The sequence below is a fragment of the Mya arenaria genome, chromosome 12 (assembly GCF_026914265.1).
Source record: "Mya arenaria isolate MELC-2E11 chromosome 12, ASM2691426v1".
In the NCBI taxonomy this organism is placed as follows: domain Eukaryota; kingdom Metazoa; phylum Mollusca; class Bivalvia; order Myida; family Myidae; genus Mya; species Mya arenaria.
The window spans coordinates 20481496-20507510 of NC_069133.1; the positions used below are offsets into that span (position 1 = coordinate 20481496).

Here is a 26015-nt window from a genome sequence, read left to right on the forward strand (position 1 = left end):
TTGGACTAGAGCTTAGATATTTGGCATGATTCATCGTCTGGTGGACCTTTACAAAGATTGTTCAAATTATGGCCTTGGGGTCAAAATTGGCCCCGCCCCCCTGGGGGGTCATGGGTATACTTGATATGTTTATAGTTAAAACTTCAAAAATCTTCTCCTCTGAACTTACTTGGCCTAGAGCTTAGATATTTGTCATGATTCATCGTCTAGTGGACCTCTACAAAGTTTGTTCAAATTATGGCCCTGGGGTCAAAATTGGCCCCGCCCCCCTGGGGGGTCATGGGTATACTTGATATGTTTATAGTTAAAACTTCAAAAATCTTCTCCTCTTAACTTACTTGGACTAGAGCTTAGATATTTGGCATGATTCATCGTCAAGTGGACCTCTACAAAGATTGTTCAAATTATGGCCTTTGGGTCAAAATTGGCCCGCCCCTTGGGTCATGGGTATGCTCTATATGTTTATAGTTAAAACTTCAGAAATCTTCTCCTCTGAACTTACTTGGCCTAGAGCTTAGATATTTGGCATGATTCATCGTCTAGTAGACCTCTACAAAGTTTGTTCAAATTATGGCCCTGGGGTCAAAATTGGCCCCGCCCCCCTGGGGGGTCATGGGTATACTTGATATGTTTATAGTTAAAACTTCAAAAATCTTCTCCTCTGAACTTACTTGGACTAGAGCTTAGATGTTTGGCATGATTCATCGTGTAGTGGACCTCTACAAAGTTTGTTCAAATTATGGCCCTGGGGTCAAATTGGCCACACCTTGGGGTCTTAGATATTTGGCATGATTCATCGTCTAGTGGACCTCTACAAAGTTTGTTCAAATTATGGACCTGGGGTCAAAATTGGCCACACCCCGGGGCTGATGGGTTTTCTCTATATGTGTTATAGTGAAAACTTAAAAAAATCTTCTCCGAACTCACAAAGACAAGTAACGTCTTAATTTAAACTGGATAACATATTTAGTACACATACCAATTTTCAATATGGGCCACATACAACAATTAATAACAAATATACATATATAGATGCACACGTAAAATCAAGTAGTGACAAGAGCTTAGATATTTGGCATGATATATCATCTAGTTGACTTGTACCAATATTGTTCAATCTTTGGCCCTGGGGTCAAAAAATGGCCCCACCCGGGCGGTCATGGGTTTCCTTATATATGTATATGATGAAAACTTATAAAATCTTCTTCTCCGAAATCAAAAGGCGAAGGCCTTAGATATTTGGTATGAAGCATTGTTTATCGGACCACTATTAAGATTGTTCAAACTCTGGTGTTCATAGGCTTAGGTTTTCAATATTTTTATATAGTCTTATATAATAAAACTTTAAAAATCCTCTTCTCCAAAATATAAGACCTAGAGCTTTCATATTTGGTATATAGTGTTACCTAGTGGACCTACACCAAAGGTATTCAAATTATTGTCCTGGGGTCAAATTGGCCTTGCTCAGGGGTCATTTGTTTTTACATTGTCTTGTCACTTAAACGTCTTTTCCTCTGAAAGTAAAGGTCAGAATAACTCCATACTTGATATGTAGCATCCTTACATGGTCCTCTCTCAACTTTGTTCAAATGGTTTTGTTTGGCCCCTTTTAGGGGTCACCAGAGCAAAAAATAGAAAAACCTTTAAACAACTTGATCTTATTAACTGCTTGATGGATCTTCAAGTCTGAAGCATCCTAGCATGGGCCTCTGTCAGGTCTTTTCAAATAATTTTGTTTGGCCCCTTTTAAGGGCCACCAGAGCTAAAATTAGTAAAAAAAACCTTAACATTTTCTTCGCATGAACCCCTTGATAGATCTTCAGCAAATTTGGTTTGAAGTTTCCTTGCATGGACCTCTCTTAAATTTGTTCACATAATTTTGTTTGGCCCGGTTGCCATGGCAACCTAAAGGAAAATGTCAACAATTGGTTATAATCATCTTCTTCTCCTAAACCGCTTTGACAATTTTGATGAAACTTCATAGGAATGATCCTTGGTTGGTGCTTTTTCAAAATTGTTCAAAGAAATTAATTCCATATAGAACTCTGGTTGACATGGCAACCTAAAGGAAAAGTGTCAACAATTGGTTACAATCATCTTCTTCTCCTAAACCGCTTGGACAATTTTGATGAAACTTCATAGGAATGATCCTTGGTTGGTGCTTTTTCAAAATTGTTCAAAAAATTAATTCCATGCAGAACTCTGGTTGCCATGGCAACCTGAAGGAAAATATAGGCTGTCGTGTCCGAGCTGTGACTTTCTCTTATATGGACAGATTTTAAAATGACTTGCCATATGTTTTTGACATACCAAGACAACGTGTCGTGTGCAAGACCCATGTCCCTACCTCTAAGGTGAAAGATACACTTAGTGTTTATTCACAATGGAATGCTGAATATGAGGACATAAAGAGTGTTGGCTGTCATTTAGTATGATTGTTTTTTTTTCTATGCTCAGAGGCAATTTAATATAACTTGCAATATGTATTTGACACATAAAGGCAAGATCAACTTTTTATGTACTTGTTCATAGATCAATGTCACATTGGGGGGCATTTGTCACATACTTTGACAGCTCTTGTTCAATATTCTTTGAGAAACAAGCTATATTAATAACAAAGGTTAAACTCTTTTACTCAGGTGAGCGATTTAGGGCCATCATGGCCCTCTTGTTTATCAAACTGCAGGTTTAAATGTAAAACAGTTAAGAAAAATTATTTGAATATACGTAGCAAACAGAATGTTTACATTACTTTAAGTAACTGGGACAGTTGGAAGTCAAATGAGTAAGATATAATTAGAACTCGGTCAAAAATGGACATCGACATATATTGCATTTTTGTGCCGTCAATGGATTACGAGTCTTATTATGTGCAAGCAAATATGAAAAGTATTGAAACAACACAATAAAAGAACAGTATTTAAATAAATTACACAAAATCAGATACATGTACAGTAGGAGATTCTTATTGGTTTTCGGGGTGTTTTCACTCCTGAGCAACGCCGCAATTGTAATTAAGCGGTCCACATAACTTGGATGTCGTGTCCGCGATGACCAAAATTCGCTGAGAAAAACGGAAAGTGGTAGTTCCGCGTGGAGTGTACTGTAATTTAAAATACTCGGACGACATTCGTGAGATTCTCTTGAGATAATCTTTTAAAAATCGTACGAAATCAACTTATTCCTTGCAACGATAGTACAAAATTTGCATGGTACTCACAAGTACCTAATGCATTACTCCTGCATTAATCGTACTTTCCCATACATATTGACCTGCAACATAACCACTAAACTGCCTCTTTTTTACTTGCCCAAATACAATGTCCAGATTACAGGTCAAGTTTGACTTTGGCTAAAAGCCACTCATTGTTGACACAGTTATTGCCTCTTTTTAACTTGCCGAAATACAGTGTCCTGTTTACAGGTCAAGTTTGACTTTGGCTTAAAGCCACTCATTGTTGACACAGTTATTGCCTCTTTTTAACTTGCTTAAATACAGTGTCCAGATTACAGGTCAAGTTTGACTTTGGCTAAAAGCCACTCATTGTTGACACAGTTATTGCCTCTTTTTAACTTGCCAAAATACAGTGTCCAGATTACTGGTCAACTCATTGTTGACACAGTTATTGCCTTTTTAACTTGTCATAATACAATGTCCAGATTACAGGTCAAGTTTGACTTTGGCTAAAAGCCACTCATTGTTGACACAGTTATTGCCTTTTTTAACTTGTCAAAATACAATGTCCAGATAACAGGTCAAGTTTGAATTTGGCTAAAAGCCACTCATTGTTGACACAGTTATTGCCTTTTATAACTTGTCAAAATACAATGTCCAGATTACTGGTCAAGTTTAACTTTGGCTAAAAGCCACTCATTGTTGACACAGTTATTGCCCTTTTTAACTTGTCAAAATACAATGTCCAGATTACTGGTCAATTTTGACCTTGGCTAAAAGCCACTCATTGTTGACACAGTTATTGCCTTTTTTAACTTGTCAAAATACAATGTCCAGATTACAGGTCAAGTTTGACTTTGGCTAAAAGCCACACATTGTTGACACAGTTATTGCCTTTTTTAACTTGTCAAAATACAATGTCCAGATTACAGGTCAAGTATGACTTTGGCTAAAAGCCACTCATTGTTGACACAGTTATTGCCTTTTTTAACTTGTCAAAATACAATGTCCAGATTACATGTCAAGTTTGACTTTTGCTAAAAGCCACTCATTGTTGACACAGTTATTGCCTTTTTTAACTTGTCAAAATACAATGTCCAGATTACAGGTCAAGTTTGACTTTGGCTAAAAGCCACTCATTGTTGACACAGTTATTGCCTTTTTTAACTTGTCAAAATACAATGTCCAGATTACAGGTCAAGTTTGACTTTGGCTAAAAGCCACTCATTGTTGACACAGTTATTGCCTCTTTTTAACTTGCCAAAATACAGTGTCCAGATTACTGGTCAACTCATTGTTGACACAGTTATTGCCTTTTTTAACTTGTCAAAATACAATGTCCAGATTACAGGTCAAGTTTGACTTTGGCTAAAAGCCACTCATTGTTGACACAGTTATTGCCTTTTTTAACTTGTCAAAATACAATGTCCAGATTACAGGTCAAGTTTGACTTTGGCTAAAAGCCACACATTGTTGACACAGTTATTGCCTTTTTTAACTTGTCAAAATACAATGTCCAGATTACAGGTCAAGTTTGACTTTGGCTAAAAGCCACTCATTGTTGACACAGTTATTGCCTTTTTTAACTTGTCAAAATACAATGTCCAGATTACAGGTCAAGTTTGACTTTGGCTAAAAGCCACTCATTGTTGACACAGTTATTGCCTTTTTTAACTTGCCAAAATACAGTGTCCAGATTACTGGTCAACTCATTGTTGACACAGTTATTGCCTTTTTTAACTTGTCAAAATACAATGTCCAGATTACAGGTCAAGTTTGACTTTGGCTAAAAGCCACTCATTGTTGACACAGTTATTGCCTTTTTTAACTTGTCAAAATACAATGTCCAGATTACAGGTCAAGTTTGACTTTGGCTAAAAGCCACTCATTGTTGACACAGTAATTGCCTTTTTTAACTTGTCAAAATACAATGTCCAGATTACAGGTCAAGTTTGACTTTGGCTAAAAGCCACTCATTGTTGACACAGTTATTGCCTTTTTTAACTTGTCAAAATACAATGTCCAGATTACAGGTCAAGTTTGACTTTGGCTAAAAGCCACTCATTGTTGACACAGTTAGGCCAAAAAAATAAATAGGTCTGTTTCCGGTCGCCCGACCGACCCTCTTATTTCGGCGCCGACCCTATACTTTTTATTGGTGTAAAAGTTAACTGCGCGCATATTTAGTACTTTTCGGTACTTTCTTTCCGTTAATTTTCTTATCTTTGGTCTCATTTCGAATTCGGTAATTTGATAAGCAGTCAGGGTTCGACACTAACGGTAGTCCGGTAGTCCGAGACTACCAGTTTTGTGCTCGGACTACAAGAAATTTTAAGTCAATAGTCCGTCGGACTACTAGAAAAAGTAAATATGACATCGGGTAATTGAGCATAAAATATTTATTACGTTTAAACTTGCGTAAAACGTGTTGTTAAAATTTTAAAAAAGCCGAGTATCACCGGTAAATACTCATTCTAAAGTTTGCCGAAGATGGCCGAGCAGTTCCGGACAACCTGGACCGTTTAGCGAGTTTCGCGCACAATTCATATAGCCTTTCGATCAATATTTAAACCAGTCTGTAGAATTTATTTATTTAGAGAGGGAAAAACCATTTTGCACTGTATGGTGTGTTTTAATCGTCAGACACTTGAAAGTCTGCCAGTGTCAGCGAGGTAGATTTGGGTTTAAAATAAGGTAGAATTTCTAGATCCCTTGCATTTTCAGTCAGAAACAATGATAGATACGATGTTAGCAAAAACTTGATGGTTGTTATTACTTTTAGATTTTCTCAAAATACGTTATGGTTATTTATTTATCGTTTAGAGTATTGTCAAATGTCAGTGTTTTGATAAAGCAGACAGAAGGAACATAATGTGTGGCTTGTGAAATATTTTAACTGGCTTTTAGAAGAGCAGCTTAAAAAATAATCATACTGCTCAAAAATGTCTAATTCAGTGTAAGTGCAGACGACGGCAGAAATTGTGTGCGTTAATTTTCGCGCCAAAATGTTGTAACATTTTATACATTGAAGTTAGGGCCAATAACAATTCTTATCTAACTCCCAATTAATTAATAACATTTTGGGAATTAATTTCATTATATTTTTAAAGCATTATTGTATGTCGTTTTAATAGATTAACAAAGACTACTGAATAGTAGGATGCCAATATCAATTATCAAATAGTGCTGACCAGTAGGATGTCTGTCATTTGTGCCGTAACTTAGCAACGATCTCGGTCGAGGTGTCAATTGATTTATTGCACCATTTTCCTGAAAGTGACAGATTATGGGGTATTTTAGCATGGTTTTTAGATTTTTATTCTGGGGTAATTTAGCATGGTTTTTAGACTTTTTAAGTTTTTAAAATTGAAGGCCAAACATTGTTTTGAAGAATGTGGAAATTTTAAGATTGAGACAGATAAGAAACATGATCAATCAAAGTGTTATTCTGACAATGCTTTTAAGGAAAAGTCTAACAAAACACTGAAGGAATCCGTTGCAGGCTTGCATTTTTTTTGGACTATCAGAATTTTTGCTGGACTACCTGGATTTTAGATCCAGTAGTCCGAGGGACTACCTTGTGAAAAATGTTAGTGTCTAACCCTGAGCAGTCTATTAAAATGGCGGCACCCATGTCGAGTTCGTCAACTATTTGTTCAACATATGTCTCTGGTCTCTTTTTTACTTAAATTTGCAAAATGTTGTTAAATATATTAAATTCCATTGATTTGTTATGAATTTCATGTTTTGAATTATAAATATAAAAACACCATTTTCACTTTGTAGTCTTCTGTGAGAACTTGAAGTGATATAGTATTACTATATTCTGTCATATCACAGCAGGTCATACCATTCCATGAACATTTTTTGAGAAAAATGTTGATTTTTCTCAGCATAAAGCGAAGTAGCCAGCTTGTGGATGTGTAATTAGAACTGGCATGTGTTCACAAAACATTTATGGATCTCAATTGAGTTTGAGTATGAAATTTTGATATCAGTGTTACCAAACCTCAGGTTTAAACTCCAAATAAGTCAGATAACCAGTACCTAATTATCACTTTCAAATAGTTAGTGTCTTAAATTTAGTACTAAACATATTTTTGAGATTTAAATAAGAAATTAAGTTTCATACTCTTAATTCAGTTGAGAATGGAAACGCTTTGTGAACACGGGTCAGGTGTACTTCGGAGATCATTGAAGTGACAAAAACAGCTTCTGACAATGTTTGGAATTTTAATATTCTATCAAATATAAGAATAGCATTATAGCACAAATGTGAAATTGGTAAATATGAAAAATTGACAAATCTGAGGCACTCTTTTTCGACATCTGTCATACAGACAAACATGTTCAACAATACATGCATTTATATTCTAGAAAATGTATATCTATACATTATAATTAATACACATTATACAGTTCTTAATAAATGAATGGACTTGTATTTACATTTTATGCTTTAGTACCTTTTAAAATTGTCTCATACGCAGTTAATATGGTTGTTTTTGAATAAAAGTCAGCCGCCTTCTATTCTAGATCACTCCCCCCCCCCCCCCCCCCCCCCCCCCCCCCCCCCCCCCCCCCCCCCCCCCAAAAAAAAAAAAAAAAAAAAATGCCTACCTACCTACCCTCTTTTTTTTGGGAAGGAGACCGGAAACGAACCTATTTTTTTTTTTTTGGCCTTATTGCCTTTTTTAACTTGTCATAATACATTGTCCAGACAATTTCTCATGAAAGGGTTGACAGAAATGAAATTATCTTTGGTGCACCATACAATAAAAGTAATGTTTGACTTTGGTTACAATTCACTTAATATTTACGCAGTTTTTGTCCCTTTTTAATTTAGACTTAGCCAAAAAATATGGTGTCTGTAAACTACCAATATTTTAACTTAAGTTAGAATTTGCCATATTTGGTCGCTGACGATAACTTATGACAATTGCAATGGATTTATTTATTTTTTAAAGCGCGTGTTTGAGTTTGGCTTTATTTACACACTTCAAATGTTGACCGAGTTATGACCCATTTTCAAAAGAAAAAGTTAACAATTTAACAGGTGGGGATATTTGTCTATCGATCTTTGACATTAACTGTTGTAGATTCTGTTTTTGTGGCATTTTTGTGTTATAATGCAATGATCATTGAAATATGTTGTGTGTGTGGGTTTTTTTTAAATTGTCTTTATTTAAGTTTGCATATACTCTTAAGGCAAATTACTGTTTGTTTTCAGGTTTGAAGCTCTCTAAGCAATGGCATGGAAAGCTCAAGCGACTGTGGTACTGTTCCATTTTAACATTTGACTTAGCATTTTTTTAATTGCTTCTTAAAAAATCATGATAGAATGCTTTAAAAAAGCTTAAAAACAATAATTTTAAATATATTTTCAATTACAATGCAGCTATTGAATGAAAGATAAAAATAACTCTTTAATTTGTTTAAATTGTTCCTATTTTAGGTCAAGCAAATCCACTATTTCATTGCGGAATTGAGCTAAACAATAAACAAAAATTACAAAAACAACTGCTTAAAATGTAAGACATTGAATAATGACATTCACGTATTAGACCACGTGGTGGTGGTGGGAGCTTTAACGAAATCATCTTGTCCCGTCCGTACATCCGGACGCACACAAGAATGGGGGTGTAGTGGGTATTATTTCCTTCGTTTCTTAAAGTTGTGCTTGTTGGTTAGAATTAAAAAGGGTTAGAAGGGCATTTACGTCTTATTTTCTTATTCCCAGCTGTTAAGAGGATACATTTTTATCTGCAAATATCAGTCATCATCTGAACATGATTAAAAAATGTAACTACTGTCCTCACACTTCGACTGGTCATAATCTTAAAACTGTCTCAAAGGCATCCAATGTCAATGACAAATTAGCGTTCATTTCGGTCTATGTATATTTCATTCAATTCCCCAATAACCCTGACAACATGGCACTCCGGGGGTGGGGGTGACATAATGTTTGACAAACATCTCTTGTTATCTTAAATTTGTATCTAATCTAAAACTGCATAGGATGTATATTAAAGTTGCAAAACTAAAATACAACATCTAGCTATAGTAATGCTATTGTAGGTTCATTGAGCAGTCAAGCCATGGCTTCGTGGATAAAACCTGTGTGGAAGGAATGTAGACTTAGCTATCGAATTAAAAACGACAATAACTTAAAGGAGCTTAAACATACTTTCGACATACCACAATTGCAGTTTCTTTTTGAGGTGAAAAAAGAACTTATCGAGAATGCTTTTAAAGAGGATTTGGAGGTGAGAGTGGAGCGAGGCGGAACTGAAAATACGAACTATATTCGTTTTGATAGTTTATCCGAAAGCTTTACTACCAAAAAACCGATTAAACGCAAAATAAAAGAAGTGCTTAAAAGGGTGTTATTAGAACTTGCTACTTTGAAAATCAGCTTGACCAGTGTTCCTATTAATGGCATTCTGGATAAACCACCAACTCAAGTTTTAGAAAGGTGCGCTGTAATTTTTAGTGACGGTGAACAGATAGTATGTGTAGCTGAAAACAATGAGTGCATGGACAAATTGTTAGTAGAGATAGGACACAGATGTGTTGAAATTGTAGATTTGAAATATCCCTATGTTATCTTACAAGACTTAGGTGTTGAAGAGGAATTGAATGCGCCGGAGTTGCCATTTTCAATGCACCCACATTGTGAGGATGAGTACAAATGTGTATTCAAATTGAAAAGTAATGATAAGACTTCTATCCCAAGAAATGTCTTGGATGAAATAGTCTGTACTCCGTTAAAGTTCAATGCTGAATTTGACGATCGACTGATATTTGACCAAAAAGGCAGCCTTAAGGAAAACTTCTTGATAGCAATGAGGAAACGTTTAAAAGGATCAACAAGTAACATAACATTTGGAAAAAGATACGGTTCAGCTGCAGTTTATGCAAGAAACATCGCTAATAATGAAACGTTTTCGGAGATAGCAAAAAACATTGAAAATGCTGTAAAAGTATTTAGACCTTCACATGACTTCTTGAAGTCATACGAAGGTGGCGAGTTTTGCAGGGAGTGGGATGAAAAGGGAAAATTGTTTCTGGCCAAGGACAAAGGGACCATTTCCTGTACCGATGACGTGTATAGATTACTTTACACAGACGCACAATTGCTGCATGGATCGCATTCCAAAGGGACTCTTAAACTGGACATTACATCGCCCTTAGTTGTCAGATTTTTAGGCACATTTGGATCGGATGTTAGAGAGGAAATGAGACAAAAATACAACGTGAAATTAAATATAAATGGCACACATGTATACTTAGAAGGTCCATCTGAAAGTCTTCAAAACGCAAAACAATTTTGTAAAGAGTCAATCTTACGTTTGCGTAGATCATTGCCGATTCCAGCGAAATTAGATAAAGCTGACATTATAAAAGTCTCGGATGAAATTTCACAGATCGCAGAAAAAAACAAATGTTGTTGGAAAGTGCAAAACCCACAGAAGCAAGGAGTGGAAGATAACGTGAACTATGATCGAATTTGGGTGGATCCATTGAAAGAGTTAAATGTTTGCATTCAAAGTATTTCTCATTTAGAAGATATTGAGACTGATATCCTGATTGAGTTGACGCAAGAGAAGTTGTTTCCATTGACTGATATATTTCATTCTAAAAGTGAGTAAACAGTTTACTTTTATTAATGTCTATATTAACAGTTTACATTTTATGATCCTGATTCAATGCAGCGTTATTTCTCTGATGTTTGACTAATTTGGGAAATAAGAAAATTAACAGGATCATCACCGGAACAATATAGAGCATATAGTAACTGCACAGTCCGTCCGACCGTGTGTTCGATCCTTGCATTATTTTCTCAGCAATAAATTTGTTTGTATTTTGGGGATTCATTAATATAAAAAAAAACAGAAACAAGCTTAGTAGCCAAAAGTTAAAACATAAACCCCTTTTAATGGCACAGGGTAAAGGCATAGGTAAACAGTGCATATATATACAATATAAAAAACTATGTATGTTTATTAAGGGTACCGACCTTAGGACGGTCAGTAAAATTTAAATTTACTGAGGGTTTAGATCAGTTTGCGTGCACAACCTCACTTTTATCCCAACAATCCTGAATACACGGCCTCTAAACGCCAGCTCCACCACTTTACGGTGGTGCAAAGAAAAAGCTGTCGACACATCCGTGGTGGAGCTGTGCCCTATGTTTACATGAACACACGTGAGTATGATTTATATTTTATTTGATAATTTCATTTAACGGACATATTTCGAAAATCGGAGATTGTGGTACCCTGTAAGAACACTTCTACTGCAGGCTGGTTACTATTTCGTTTCAATATTGTGCAAACTGTGGTGTCAGGAGCTTTTCTCCCGAATTGGACTTGTGCATATTTTGAGATCTGATTGCTTAGCAATACATTTCGGTGCTTACACACCCCGTAAGAATAATCTCACGCATGCAAACATAACTGTTATGTATAGTACCTATGCCGGAACACAACAAAACTGATAAGCACTTCTTAAAAAGGAAAAATGCACATATTTGTAAAAGTGGTGGCGCTGTTGCCCTAGTGGTGGCGCTATCAAGTATGTTTAGCGCTTGAAGTAATATAAAAAGTAAACGCTTTTGGAATGAATACCAAAGTTGCTATGTTTATCATTCATTGAACATTATGCTGGTTATGCATACCTCTTGCGGAAACAAAACTCTTCGCGAACTACCTTAACCTTACTGAAAACTATTTCGAAAACAAATAGCTAGGTGCTGTTAATTTTACCATATAACTATAAGTATATATCATGTGTGTCCAGTTATGAGAGAGGTATTCTTGCATACCGGATGTGTGTTTCCGGTCATTTGACCAGTGCTGAAAAAAACGCATCTTATACCACCATGTAAGATGAGTTATGCGGAACAACTCGCTACTTCTTATTTCTTTTATTGTATGGTTTATAAAAAGTACATTATTTCATTTCAATAAAGCACAGTCAATTATATAAGTATGCAATTAATTAAAATCGATAATGAATAATCGTAAAAACGCGATTTAAATAGTTACTATTTGACATCAATAGTGATTTAAAATCACTGCGCTTTATGACATCAGTAAACAACGTTTCAAGCGCTTTTTGATAAAATGTACAAACGAGCGTTTTCTACCTCAATTATTCCACAAATTGATAATTGTAGATATGCTAGAAAAAAATTCAATCATATTTTTCCGGTCCGGATCGAAAAATCCGTCCTTTATTCACGCTGCGTGGCCGGTAACTCGGCAAACCTCGTTACCGGCTTACGCGCGTGCACTCGGGTCGGATTTTTCTATCCGTACCGGACACACATGATATATACTTATATATAGTTATATGGTAAAATTAACAGCAACTAGCCATTTGTTTTGAAATAGTTTTCAGTAAGGTTAAGGTAGTTCGCGTAGAGTTTTGTTTCCGCAAGTAGTATGCATAACCAGCATACTGTTCAATGAATGATAAACATAGCAACTTTTGTATTCATTCCAAAAGCGTTTACTTTTTATATTACTTCAAGCGCAACACATACTCGATAGCGCCACCACTAGGGCAACAGCGCCACCACTTTTACAAATATGTGAATTTTTCCTTTTTAAGAAGTGCTTATCAGTTTTGTTGTGTTCCGGCATAGGTACTATACATAACAGTTATGTTTGCATGCATGAGATTGTTCTTACGGGGTGTGTAAGCACCGAAATGTATTGCTATGCAATCAGATCTCAAAATATGCACAAGTCCAATTCGGGAGAAAAGCTCCTGACACCACAGTTTGCACAATATTGAAACGAAATAGTAACCAGCCTACAGTAGAAGTGTTCTTACAGGGTACCACAATCTCCGATTTTCGAAATATGTCCGTTAAATGAAATTATCAAATATAAATCATACTCACGTTTGTTCATGTAAACATAGGGCACAGCTCCACCACGGGTGTGTCGACAGCTCTTTTTCTTTGCACCACCGTAAAGTGGTGGAGCTGGCGTTTAGAGGCCGTGGAATAGTAAAGAAGTAAACAGTAAAAGGTAGACTTTATCAAAGTATGCATTAACACGAGGAAACTTAATAATAAAACAAATAATCATAAATACACTTATAGGTAAACCCCAAGTACTTCAATGATAAGGGATCCCAACTCCTCTTTTTGCAGACGAAGGAATACAATCCAGAGTACCTTATGCAAAAACTTTTCAAAGATACGCTGCAATTATTGTTTGAAACTTGAGCATCACATACAGTCAACCTAAGCAAATAAAAGGTTTTAACTGTGTGGTCATAGAGTTTCATAAAAAAGCATCATTGTACTAAAACGAATTTTAAGAAAGATGGGAAGATGTGTTTTTTATTAAAAATTGTGCACCTATTGCAAAAGTCAATGTATTACTTAGATTCAATGTAATGCAACATGAACATCGTTTCAGACCTTCTTATTTTTTAAATAAAGAATTGAGACTTTAGTAATACTTGTTTTAGAACAGTTGATAGATGTATAATTATAACACAATATATATGCTCCTTCTTCGTGGTACCATTTTTGATGTTGTTTGAAAATATTTTTACAATGCGATCCTTTTGAAAGATCACCCCATACTTGAGAAGTCAAATGAATTCGGAAAACATGGAAGATCGCTGACTGTTGGTGAAGTGATGTCATTTAATTGCAACAATAACACTTGCGAAAATCACTGCAAATACGTTTATGCTATCTGTGCACTGGAACAAGTGAGGAATGGACAGAGCCTTGTTGTAATATCGAATGAACAACTCAAAGAAGGTTTGCAAAAAGCATTATCTTTTATGATGGATCAGAAATGTCATTCTCTTGCTATTTCTACAAAGACGTGGCATCCAGATATGCTCCCCGAACTGGAAATTGTCCAACAGATGCTAGCTGCCGCTTTTGATACTCTTCCGGATGCAAGTTACGACCGAGAAACAAATGTTGTCCTCTACTGTAACTCAGACAACATGTCCATAATATCTGACAAAGTAGACGAGATATTTCAAAACAGAAAAGGTTTCAAGCGAATCCCAAAGACAGTGCTTCGCATAAAAGGTAAGTGTGTAAATAAGAAATCCGACCCACATATATGAGCTTGTTTTCTGATAGCTCAATTACTCTTTATATTTAACTTTAATGCCTGGTGACCCCTCCCCCCATACAAAATTTGTATCATTTGAAAGGTCATTGCTTACTGAGGACAAATATGTTTAAATAATTTCAGAAAGGACATGAAACATTCAGGAGTTACAGTATGTAATTTCATCTGAAAGCGGACGAAATTGACAATCAAAAATAGTTTTATTTTATTTTCGGTAAACGTTTTACGTTTGCCTTTTCTTCACACAAAATGATTCCAAAATGATATTGGATCACCATTCGTCTAAAATACACATAGTCGTGTGACGGATATCTTAAAAGAGCTTATTTGTATTTCGTTTTTTTACGCTTTCGGACAAGGTATTTTTATTTGAATTGACGACAAATACCCTGTTCATTTATTCAATGAATGATGTTTACTGAGTTTTTACAGAAAAATCAACGTTTGAAAAACCACCAAACATCAAATGAATTCCTATTTAGCTTGCTCTCTTCGTTTTTCCTAAGCATAAAAAACTAAACATGTAAAATCAATAGTTTTGGAAACTACTGTTGGAACTAATGTAGAACTGTTCAGTATAAAATTTAAGAAAAAATCCCAACACTATTGCAATCGAAATTCCTTTACAAGCATTTAAAATAGCGTATACACTTGTAGCATATATGATGTATTATAGAAGATATAAAAAAACAATTAAAGCCATCATTTAAAACATGTTTGTTTGCGGTTACCTGACCGACTCAGTAAAATCGGCCCGACCCAAAAAACAGTTTGGCAGTCTGCGTTGTTAAATTTGTTTCCGTCGATTTGGTACAAGTGTAAGTAGGCAAAAGGTGCATACTACAATAAACCCCACCTACCTACACACTCAAAAACATGTGATTAGGAAAACCGCACTCGAACAATGTTTTAATTGTGACCGAACATAATGCATTATATTGTAGTTCCTCCAATCAGAGTTCAAGTTGTTGCCGGAAATATTGTCGATGCGAAAGTAAGTACAGTTGTCACGTTAGTTGAAATAAAATTTGAACGACTTAAGGTTTTTACCATTTTTAAAACGTTCCTTATATCTTATCTTTGCAAACTTGGTTAACAACATAAATAACGGTAAATAACAAGACCGTTTTAATTCAATTATAACCTCGCAAATACAGTTTGTATTAGAGATGTAACTCTCATACTTGGTTCAGAATATAATTACTATTATGGTTATTTTTTACTGGTGTATATGTTCATGAAATAAGACCATTTAGTCTTAGAGTTATGTGCCATTGAATCTGATTTATTTACATTGCTATACTGGTGTTTGTTGAGCGAACTGTTCCCACAGTTTAAGAGGCATCACTCTGATATCTGGTGCACATTACCACCATGATAATTTATAGTGTCTGATGAAGGGTTCGTGACCTGCGACCATTTCGTCTTAGAGTGTTATACCCTCGAATATAATTTAACTCTTTGTATTATATTGTGTGGAGCAAGCTTCTCCAACCGTTCAAAACTATCACTTTGGTACTTTGTACACATCAACATCATGATTTGTAGAAGTGCCTAGTTTATAATTCTTAACCTACAACCATTACGCCTTAAGAATTATGTGCCTTTGAATATGATTTGCACACTATATTGGAATTTGTGGAACGAACTACTCCGACCTATTTAGAGGTATCACTTGGTTCATATTATTACCATTAAGAGCAGTAGTTACTTGTTTCCTTGACTCTGGCTAATATCGTTTTCATTGACTAAGGTCAACTGTTTTTCAAAGATTGATCTTGTTGAAAAATAGGAATTAATTTTCTTGATAAGATTCTTAAACATCTATAATTTTTTACTTCAACATTTGGCGGAATCAATCGATAACACTCTGTGTCAATAAAGCTTGCGTGGACATTCACGGATTAAGTGTTGATTTATTTCATGTAATGTATAATACGTCTTTAAATCATAATCACGAGAAGTAAGTTGTTTTGATCGCATGTTTTTTCCCAATCATAGTTAACAAAACCTGTTTTACGTGTACCGATTATGACCACTAGAGAGCAATTCCATACCCGCACCCAATTCATTGGAAAAATGAAGTACACTGCAGAATTTAGAACAAACCATGTACCCAAAATTTGAAACACATTTGAATAGAATTGAAGCTAATATATGAAAGCCAGTAAAGGCCACAGCATAAACAGTAAACTATTGATAAATTTGTTTCATTTTAATCGCAACGTCACATTTGTGTGTAATACAAACATTCGTAATGGTTTTATTAAATCGGAAAAAAATTGTAGCTTGATTGTGATAATTTGATCTTATTTTCTTAGGCTGCTGTGATCGTCAATACGGTAAACAAATCCTTAGATCTTACAAAGGGACAGGTTTCTAAGATGATTGCCCAAAAAGCTGGCGAAAAGCTGCAGAAAGAATGTAGCCAAAAATACCCAGAGGGTATTCAAATCGGACAGGTTGCCTATACAGGGCCATATGAATTGAAAGACCCAGGAAATGTAAAATATCTGTTCCACAGCGCTCTACCGTTTCATGAAAAAGCAAACGTCATTGTGGTCTGTATACTTAGTATATTTAATATTTTGTTTAACACATTTTATACGTTTACGTTATACGTTTATAAAGTGTTACGCATTTGCGTCTTCTCATGTTATAACTGTATTACGTAGATTTATATGTATATACTAAGTTGAGTTCTTATGTTTGATTCTTCGGCACTAATAAGTTTAAGAATGGTCATAAGAACATGGTTGTTTTTGGAGCCATGTATGGTTTTACGTATTGTCATACATTTAAAACGTTTTATGTAAGATTTCTTTTCTTATTAGTTGTTGAACAACGTCTTTTGCTATTAAATTTACACCAACGCGTCTTGGTCAGGCATAATTTGAGTATACATGTATACGATTCAATACCTAAGCTTTGAGAATTAAAATCAAATATTAGAAACTTATGAACTCTCTGAATGCTACGCCAAATTTATGTGTGCCATGATCAGAATAAGCACCTGTAAAATAACTAGTTTGTCCTAGACACGTGGTGTAAAAAGGTCTCACTTGTTTCAGTTATATTTACTTCTGTTGAACAGTTCAATGAAAAAATAAAAGGATATTGAAAACCTAATCATTATTTTGTAGACTCCATTAAAATATTTTGAACATTTCATAGAGATCAAATATTGATTTTGGTAATCATATTGGATACAAAACTATCGCACTTGAATATCAGTATCAAGTAGAATACTGATTTTCAGAAGTATAATATAAGCTAACATTAAAATGTTATTCTGCTTTTTTCTCTCATGGAAATATCTTCTTTTCATATTAAGTGATAGTGAAATTTGCATACAATATTTATTATCACAGATTGTGAAGAAGTTTGTCAAAAGATGCTTGTACCTTGCGGACAGACTTGACTGCAAAAGTGTAGCATTTCCAGCTGTAGGGGTTGGACAGCTGAAGTATCCACGCAGAGAAACCGCTTCGGCAATGCTAGAAGCCATTGAGGAGTACAAAAATGAAACGGCTATGACAAATGTTCAAGAAGTGAAAATATTTGTATATGAAGGGGATAAAAAGGCATGTCAGGTAAGAAATAGATTATCCATAATTACAAAATAGCAACAACTGTTTTCATCCAAAAAGAAACGATACCATGTTCATAAAATAATTTATTCTGGAAAAAACTACAAAACTGCAGTTTGTTGTCTGTTCATTCAAAACTGATTCAGCTGCTTTTAAACCGAGCCATGATAACAGTTGCCTGCGATCGAAGGTGAACGTCGAACATGTCATTTGTATGATTAATATATTGTATGACAATGTGTTAATATGTCACTGATTGAGACGATTCTGCATTGAAGTTGTTCAAATAACTTAATAAAAATGCATTTTAATCTGTAATGATTTTCATGTTTATTAGTTACAATACCATTTAAAACCAAGCTATAAAGAAAACATTGACACAAATCAATACAAAAATTAAACGACACAGCATTTTGTTTGTTGTACATACTTTAAATAATATTCTAAAAGTTTCCTTCTATCTGATTACCATGAAAATTAAACCACAAAATGTTTCTATAAATAAAAATTAATGGCACCTATCATGTCACTGAAGGCACAGAACAATTTATTTCGAGATGTGTACGTGTGTCCTATATTAATATATAAAACTACCATGTCTTCAACTGTTGAACGTGCTGGTCCAAGACCAGTTTGAAGTTCACTTAAGCATATTATTGTATGGGTAGTTTTCCTTGAGTTTCAACGGTCTATTATTCAAAACTGTAGTAAAAAGGCTAAACAAAGCAAATCAGGAGTGTCATTGAGTGATAATTGCCCCACCATAAACATTAAAGAAACGATCACGATTTAGCTTGCAAAAGACATAGATTTTGTAATTTCCCTGGATATATATTTTAATTTAACCTCCGATTAGATGAATTATGCAATTGACACTTCTGCCTTTACCAAATGCAAAGGACAAACATTTAAAGGTTGACCTCAACAGCCTCCCCTCATGAATGCCAGTTGTTACAAAGTCAAATAAAACTCTACTTTGACATACAATGTCTTTTCTGTTTAAAGTTTTGTATATTATTTCCCATAAGTCAAAATCTTAGCAGAGCTCTCGGCTATCTGACCTACGTAATTAATAAAGTTAGATAAATCTTTCTTGCATACACTGCAAAATTTGCCCCTTTCTTATTCGACTTCGAACTTGTGGTTTATGGTTAAATAAATAACTCGGCGACTAGTTGATATATTGCATTGAAACTTTATACAGTCAAATGAGATCACTCTATCCTGTAAATGATCTGCAATGTTTTCCACTTTATTAATCGACTTAGAAATTCTTTTTTAAGCTGCACTCTCACAGATTGAACGTGTTGATAAAAGACTAATGACAAAAGATCAGATCGTAGATTTTCATATCTCCGCTCAAAAATTGGATGTTTTAAACATTTTCCTTAACATTAAATTTGAAAGAAATATGAAAATATGCTATCTGATCTTTTGTCAACAGTCTTTCATCACTGGCTTGCAGATATTACCGCAAACATTTGCTAATTCCAAGACAAAAAATAAAAAAAGTTGGAAAAACGGTAAATCTGTGAGAGTGCAGTTTTAAGGTTTTTGAATGCAATCACATTCGTCAATATATCATCAACTCCTTAATGCTTGCATGTATTCCACATATACGATAATATCTCAGCTACAACTCGGTTTGTTGCATTGTTACTTTTTATACAAATGTTCCTTGTAATTCAACCTACTTAATTAAGTGAATGGGATAACTCTTATTCTAATTATGGCTCTTATTAAACAATATCTCAAAAACTACTTAATGTATTGCATTGAAACTTAATATGGATTCTTAGCCATCCAACGCATTTAATTCATAATTATTGTGCATATTATGCAAATTATAGCAGTTTCTTATTCGATTAAGAATTTCGGGTTACGGTTTTGCATGTAATCTACCTTAACAGTGTCACCAAATATTTGCAATCCTTAAAACGTAAAAGTGGCGAAGTTTCTCTGACAGCTCTTGATTAGTGGTATAATGGATTCCAAACATTCATTCAAGTTTGAAAGGAATATGTTTCTCATTAAAATGCAGAAACAGAAGTATTTTTTTTATATTTTTTACATATTTTTTACATCGACTAATTTGTATGTTTATGTTCTAATGTTTCTGGAGTAATGGATAACCTGGTTTCAATATGTATGGAAATAATAAAAGCACTTTTATTTTAAGTTATTTTTCCATATCGGGACAGCTAATAAACCGCCAAAGGGAACGACCGCCAGATGAAACATTAAACAAAATATATGCGTACACATATGGCCCGTTCTGTTTTCTTGTCAATCTAAAACTTACTGTCCGAATGTCCGTCCCAAGGGGTTTCCCTTACTGGTTGAAAAAGTATTGTTAGTGTTTAAAATGTGATGACGACAATACACATAATTATGCTTTTAAATAATTTCCTTGTCAAATTTGAAGTTATCATTTTCTTTTAATAAATTTACTGTTCGATATAGGCATTTGCCATACAAAATAGCAGTTTAGAATAAAATATTAAAATATAAAAAAAACTTTCATGTAGATCGTCTACATTTACTTTCTACAAAAAACTCACCTATACCCTAATATTGTTTGAACAAGAGGCAACTACTCGGAAATAATTCGCGAGTTATTTAGAATAGAAACTAGAAAGAACAACTACACTGAAGTAATTCGCTAACAATATAATATCTTTATGACAGACTAATCTGCATGGCAAATAACATCTGGGTTAATTCTCGTTAGTTCTAATTCAGTTCAAGAAAAATGAAGCCAAACAAACTAAAACACAAATACCATTTGTAACATAAGGTTATAATAGTTAAAAATATGCTAATTCCCTGTTGTGGTTATTACCTTTTTTGATGTTTGACATATGCCACTATTCTTGGGATGGGTTCAAATATAATATATCAGAGAAGATACTTTCAATCAATAAATGTGCAGTAATCCGCATATAGATGCTTTTGTATATAATAACCTTTTCCGTAAACCATGCATACGTAAATAAGACGTTTTTTATGAAAGTGATAGTCTATGAAATCCGGTGACAAAATCGATTGTTAAATGATATGAAAAAATATTTCTATTTTCTTTGTGTGAAACCTGTTTTCACACGCCTTGACAGGACCAGGTAGGTACTCACTTCCGATGACCACTACCAAGAACATTAATGTAAAATTATTGTGGGAAATGTTTTCTTATAACTCGTAAGTCAACACAAAACAAATTTCTTGCTCAATTCTTAGAAAATCGATACCTTGCTTTACTTGAATCGTTTCTTTTTGGGTGAGTATGCATTTATCTTAGTAAAACACCTAGTAGTTCACTGAACAGAAACTATAATGAATAGTGGTTTTTATCATATTTTCAAGAAGATGACAAAATTATCGTAAAATTGAATATGAATGTCCTTATATTACTTATTGTTGTAAAAACACGTATGTTGTGTCATATATGTATTTAAATTTTAATTAGTAATTAAATGTTTAGAGTTTTTTTGATGAACACTGGAAACGCAACTTGAAATACTTCGATGTTGGGTTGGAAGATCATGCAAGTAGTCCACACAATGGCAGCGGTATGTGTTCTAAAAATCTTTGAACATTATGTTTTCACATTAAAGCAATTTACAATACTAATCTATAATTTACTGTACTTTTGGATAAACCAACATCGTTTATTTTAATAGTGGTTGTTAAATGCTTTTTGAAGAGTAAAGTAAGTTTCAACAACAAACTTATTGCCCTTTGCTTATTTTACATTTAAAATTGATTTCTTCGTAACTCCTTACGTTTTTCATGCAATTTCTTCCAAACTTTCACATATTGATGATCATAAAGTGAAGCAGTCCACATTGTCTGGTTTTTGCGATTTGACCATTTTTGAAAGAGTTATTGCCCTTTGCTTATTTTACATTTACAATTGGTTTCTTTGCAACTTCTCTTAGGTTTTTCATGCGGTTTCTACCAAACTTTCACAGATTGATGACTCTATAGTGACGCAGCGCATTTTGTCCGGCTTTCGCGATTCGACCATTTTTGAAAGAGTTATTGCCCTTCCTTTATTTTAGATTTATTTATTTTTTCTTCGCAACTCCTCTAACGTTTTTCATGCGATTTCTACCAAACTTTCACAGATTGGTAACTGTATAGTGACGCAGCGCGTATTGTCGGGCTTTCGCGATTCGGTCATTTTTGAAAGAGTTATTGCCCTTTCTTTATTTTACATTTAAAATTGGTTTCTTCGCAAATCCTCTTACGTTTTTCATGCGATTTCTACCAAACTTTCACATATTGATGACAATATAGTGATACAGCGCATGTTGTCAGGCTTTTGCGATTCGACCATTTTTGAAAGAGTTGTAGCCCTTTGTTTATTTTACATTTAAAATTGGTTTCTTCGCAACTCCTCTTACGTTTTTCATGCGATTTCTATCAAACTTTCACAGATTGATGACTATATAGTGACGCAGCGCATATTGTCGGGCTTTCGCCATTCGGCCATTTTTGAAAGAGTTATTGCCCTTTTTTACATTTAAATTGGTTTCTTCGCAACTCCACTTACATTTTTCATGCAATTTCTACCAAACTTTCAAAGATTGATGACTATATAGTGACGCAGCGCATATTGTCGGGCTTTCGCCATTCAACCATTTCAGGAAGAGTTATTGCCCTTTCAAAATTTTACGCATTTCTTATGTTCCTGAGAAACTACCCTTACCATTGATTGGCTTTCGTTACAAAAATGCCCCCATGAGGCTGGGGATATAGCTGTTAGTGACTGCTTTTGTTCATAATTGGTGCTTGTCCGGTCATATCTTGTTAAAATAGTAATTGGATTGAAATCAGTCTTAAATATCAATAGATGGCAATGAGAGGAAGTGCAGTGCACACGAATTATAATCCTGGCATGCATATTTTAGTTATATCCATTTACATGATTTTTATTTCGAAAATGGGTTTTTGTCCGGGCCAGATTTTTATTTCGAAAATGTGTTCTTGTCCGGGCCATATCTTTGAAAATACGTACTAAGTGAATTAAATGAAACTTGAAATCTAGACAGATGGCAGTAAGAGGAAGAATAGTAACTAGAACCATAATCCTGTTCTGCATTCATTGTTATCTCTTACTGAAACTCCCCTCATCCCATAGTTTTCAAAACGGGAGTTTATCCGAACCATATCTTGGAGTCGACTTGAAACTTGAAATAAAAAAAAGATTGCAATGAGAGGAAGTGCAGTGCCAAAAAAAATATAATCATGCCGTTCATATGTTTTAATGAAATATGTCCTCTAAACCTGATAGTCGTTTCGATCATGGCTGCCTTTCTGAAAGTTCAAAAAGGATTGAACTTAAACTTGAAAAATAGATTGATGGCAATACGAGGAAGCGCCGTAGCCAAAAACCACACTCATACCATTCGTATTTGTGTACCAGTAATCTGCCATTTTTCAAAATGGCTTCTTGCCCAGGTCATGTCTTGGATTGTACTTTAGGAATTCAAATAAAACTTGACAATGTGATATAAATAGATGGCACTGATAGGAAGTGTAGTACCAAAGAATACTTACCCCACCCTGCATATTTATTTAGTTAACCCCTTATCACCTGATATTTCCCATAACAGTTGCTTGTTTGGGCCAGATTTTAAAGTTTCTGAAAAGGTTTAAATGCAACTAGGTATACTGATAAATAGTAATGATATTATAACATGTTTGACTATCCATATTGAGATTAACATGCAACGTTCCTCTTTAAATGCTATTTGTAAATTTCAACTCTTGCTTTTTATTTCTTTTCTTGAAACTTCAAAAATGTGTCAAATACGGTACAACCTTTCACATTCTGCAAGCTGTCATTGTATAAAAATATTTCAATTTCAAAAAAAATGGGCGTATTGGACGCATCTGTCGCTTCCAGCGATACTCTTATTTATTAAATTATTATTTGTTTGTTTTATTTCTAGGCAAAAAATTGGTTAAGAAATTAGGGAATAACACACGACTCGAAATCTTGCCTAAAACAGTCTTTGGAAAGCCAAGCACGTACGCCGTTCAACTATGCACGAACAAAAATACGTTAAGTAAGTATAGTAGTTTTCGTTTACTTATACATACACATTTCTCTCGTCAAACCTTAATGATTTATCCATCTTTGTTATTTTAGAAATAGGTACAATGCTGGCCGAAAAGGAAAACACAACACAGAACAGTCATACTCAACATAGACATCAAAATCGCTAATCGATCAGTTATAACAATCGGCTTTAATATATATTTTTGTTTGAAATTGATGTTTGAATCTGGTCGATGAGTACGGAAATAATTTTATCTTTTTGTATGATTGTTTTACTAAGGTAAAGGACTGGTACACAGGTTTAAACCCCAGTGAGCTCCTGTTTGATTGATGCTCCAAAGCGGTACCGCCAATTGTTGCTAATAAATATAGGTTGATGATTATGCGTTGTTGTTTGTGTGTATGTTATATGTCTGGCTGTGTATGTTCGTAATGAGACACTCGTTTAATGTGTGTTGGTTATAGACCTGGTGCCTTTAAACAGGAGTCATCTTAAAACAAAGCTACTGGGCTTGTCCCTTTAGAGTTCAATGTATAGTTATTTGGATAGACAGTTAGAATAATGAACAGACTTAATACATTAACAAAGCTATTCAATTTATATTAAAATGGTAATCTAAACTTAAAGCTGCACTCTCACAGATTTACCATTTTTACAACTTTTTATAATTTGTCTTGGAAAGAGCAAATTTTTGAGTAAATATCTACAAACCAATGATACATTGCTGACAACAGATCAGATTGCAGATTGTTTTATTTACGTTCGAAAATTAATGTTTTGCTTAAACCGTTATTAACGGTTTAAGAAAAATGCATAAAATATCATTTTTTAACTTAAATATAAAAATCTGCGATCTAACATTTTGTCAGCAGTCTTCTATAACTGGTTTCAATGGATTTTCGCCAAAATTGGCTCGTCGCAAGACAAAAATTGAAAAAGTTGTCAAAACGTTCATTCTGTGAGAGTGCAGCTTAAAAGGTAAAGCCCTAACCTAATATTGCTGTTGTGAATATTCGGTTTTCATGTTGGGCCTGATGGGCATTCCTAAGCATCACTTGTATGAAATACAAGTACAGAAATAATTTAAAGACTCTCTTTTTATGAGTTGATAAAATTGATGTTCTATGTATTTTCAGTTGAAGGCCCAATGAAATGTGCTTCTTCGAAACCGGAAACATGGAATGATCAAATGTATATTTGTGAAAGTATCGAACTTATTGGTACTGTAAATAGTGCAAATCTGGCGAAGATCTTCAAAGAAGAACGCATAACAGAAGCAGTGTGGTTTACTGGTAAAATTATGATTTATCAGAATGTCATGCATGTATTTATGATTTTTTTATTTGTATAACAGTTCTTTGAAGTAAAAGTTTCTTCACACACTCCTCTGTAATTGCATTTCTGAATCAAAACCTTTTTTTCTTATATTAGATGCTTCTTCAAAGATGCCTTGTTCATCGCAAGTAGGTGCTATGCTGGGCATGTTAGAATCCCTTTTTCGCCAACACGAAGACGACATGTCATTCGTTTCGAAGTTCAAAATCATAACCCACGATGAAACAGCTCTCGAAATTCTGCAGACACAAGGTATGATATCGAGGTCGTGATTTCAACAAATACAAAAATAATACATATATATATTTTGGAAGATGTCGCAAGGACACGAACCAAACTTCACATTTTTCTTAAGAATAAGCAACTATTAAATAGACATCGTATCTTCTGGTAGTTTTGTTCATCTAAAAGTTAGATTTTCGTATATGGGGTTTATTTAAGGCCAATCAATATCTTGTAATATGGATGGAGCAAAAATAGAGTAATATGTGTAGAACTGTAATAAGAAGGCGCATGTAGCTTATTGTGTAAAACGGGTAAATTATTTGGTTTTATAAAAAAAATAACTATACGCAATTAATGTTTTTAAATGTGAAAACTATTTTAAAGGTATAAACTGTTGACAATTTATCAGAGTTTTATTCAATTGTGCTGCTGGCGTTCAATTTCTTCCTACACTGAACTGCCTTTATTTCCAAAAAGAGTCTCACTCCTTAATTTCAACAGAATC

General features: G+C 34.3%; 1 protein-coding gene across 10 annotated transcripts in view; it reads left to right on the top strand.

The window, feature by feature from the left end:
* LOC128211453 (uncharacterized) overlaps positions 1–26015 on the top strand; it is a 58751-nt gene that overhangs the window by 19846 nt on the left and 12890 nt on the right. For 8 of the 10 annotated variants that reach the window (XM_052916253.1, XM_052916258.1, XM_052916252.1 and 5 more), the window contains 10 exons: positions 8406–8451; positions 9254–10819; positions 13773–14249; positions 15240–15289; positions 16617–16856; positions 17667–17888; positions 21364–21451; positions 23840–23956; positions 25087–25242; positions 25382–25537. In XM_052916253.1, the coding sequence (XP_052772213.1) occupies positions 8430–8451; positions 9254–10819; positions 13773–14249; positions 15240–15289; positions 16617–16856; positions 17667–17888; positions 21364–21451; positions 23840–23956; positions 25087–25242; positions 25382–25537 (3094 nt within the window). In that variant the 5' untranslated portion in view covers positions 8406–8429. The remainder of the gene's footprint in view (positions 1–8405; positions 8452–9253; positions 10820–13772; positions 14250–15239; positions 15290–16616; positions 16857–17666; positions 17889–21363; positions 21452–23839; positions 23957–25086; positions 25243–25381; positions 25538–26015) is intronic. The other 2 variants (XM_052916259.1, XM_052916260.1) reach the window with 1 other exon arrangement.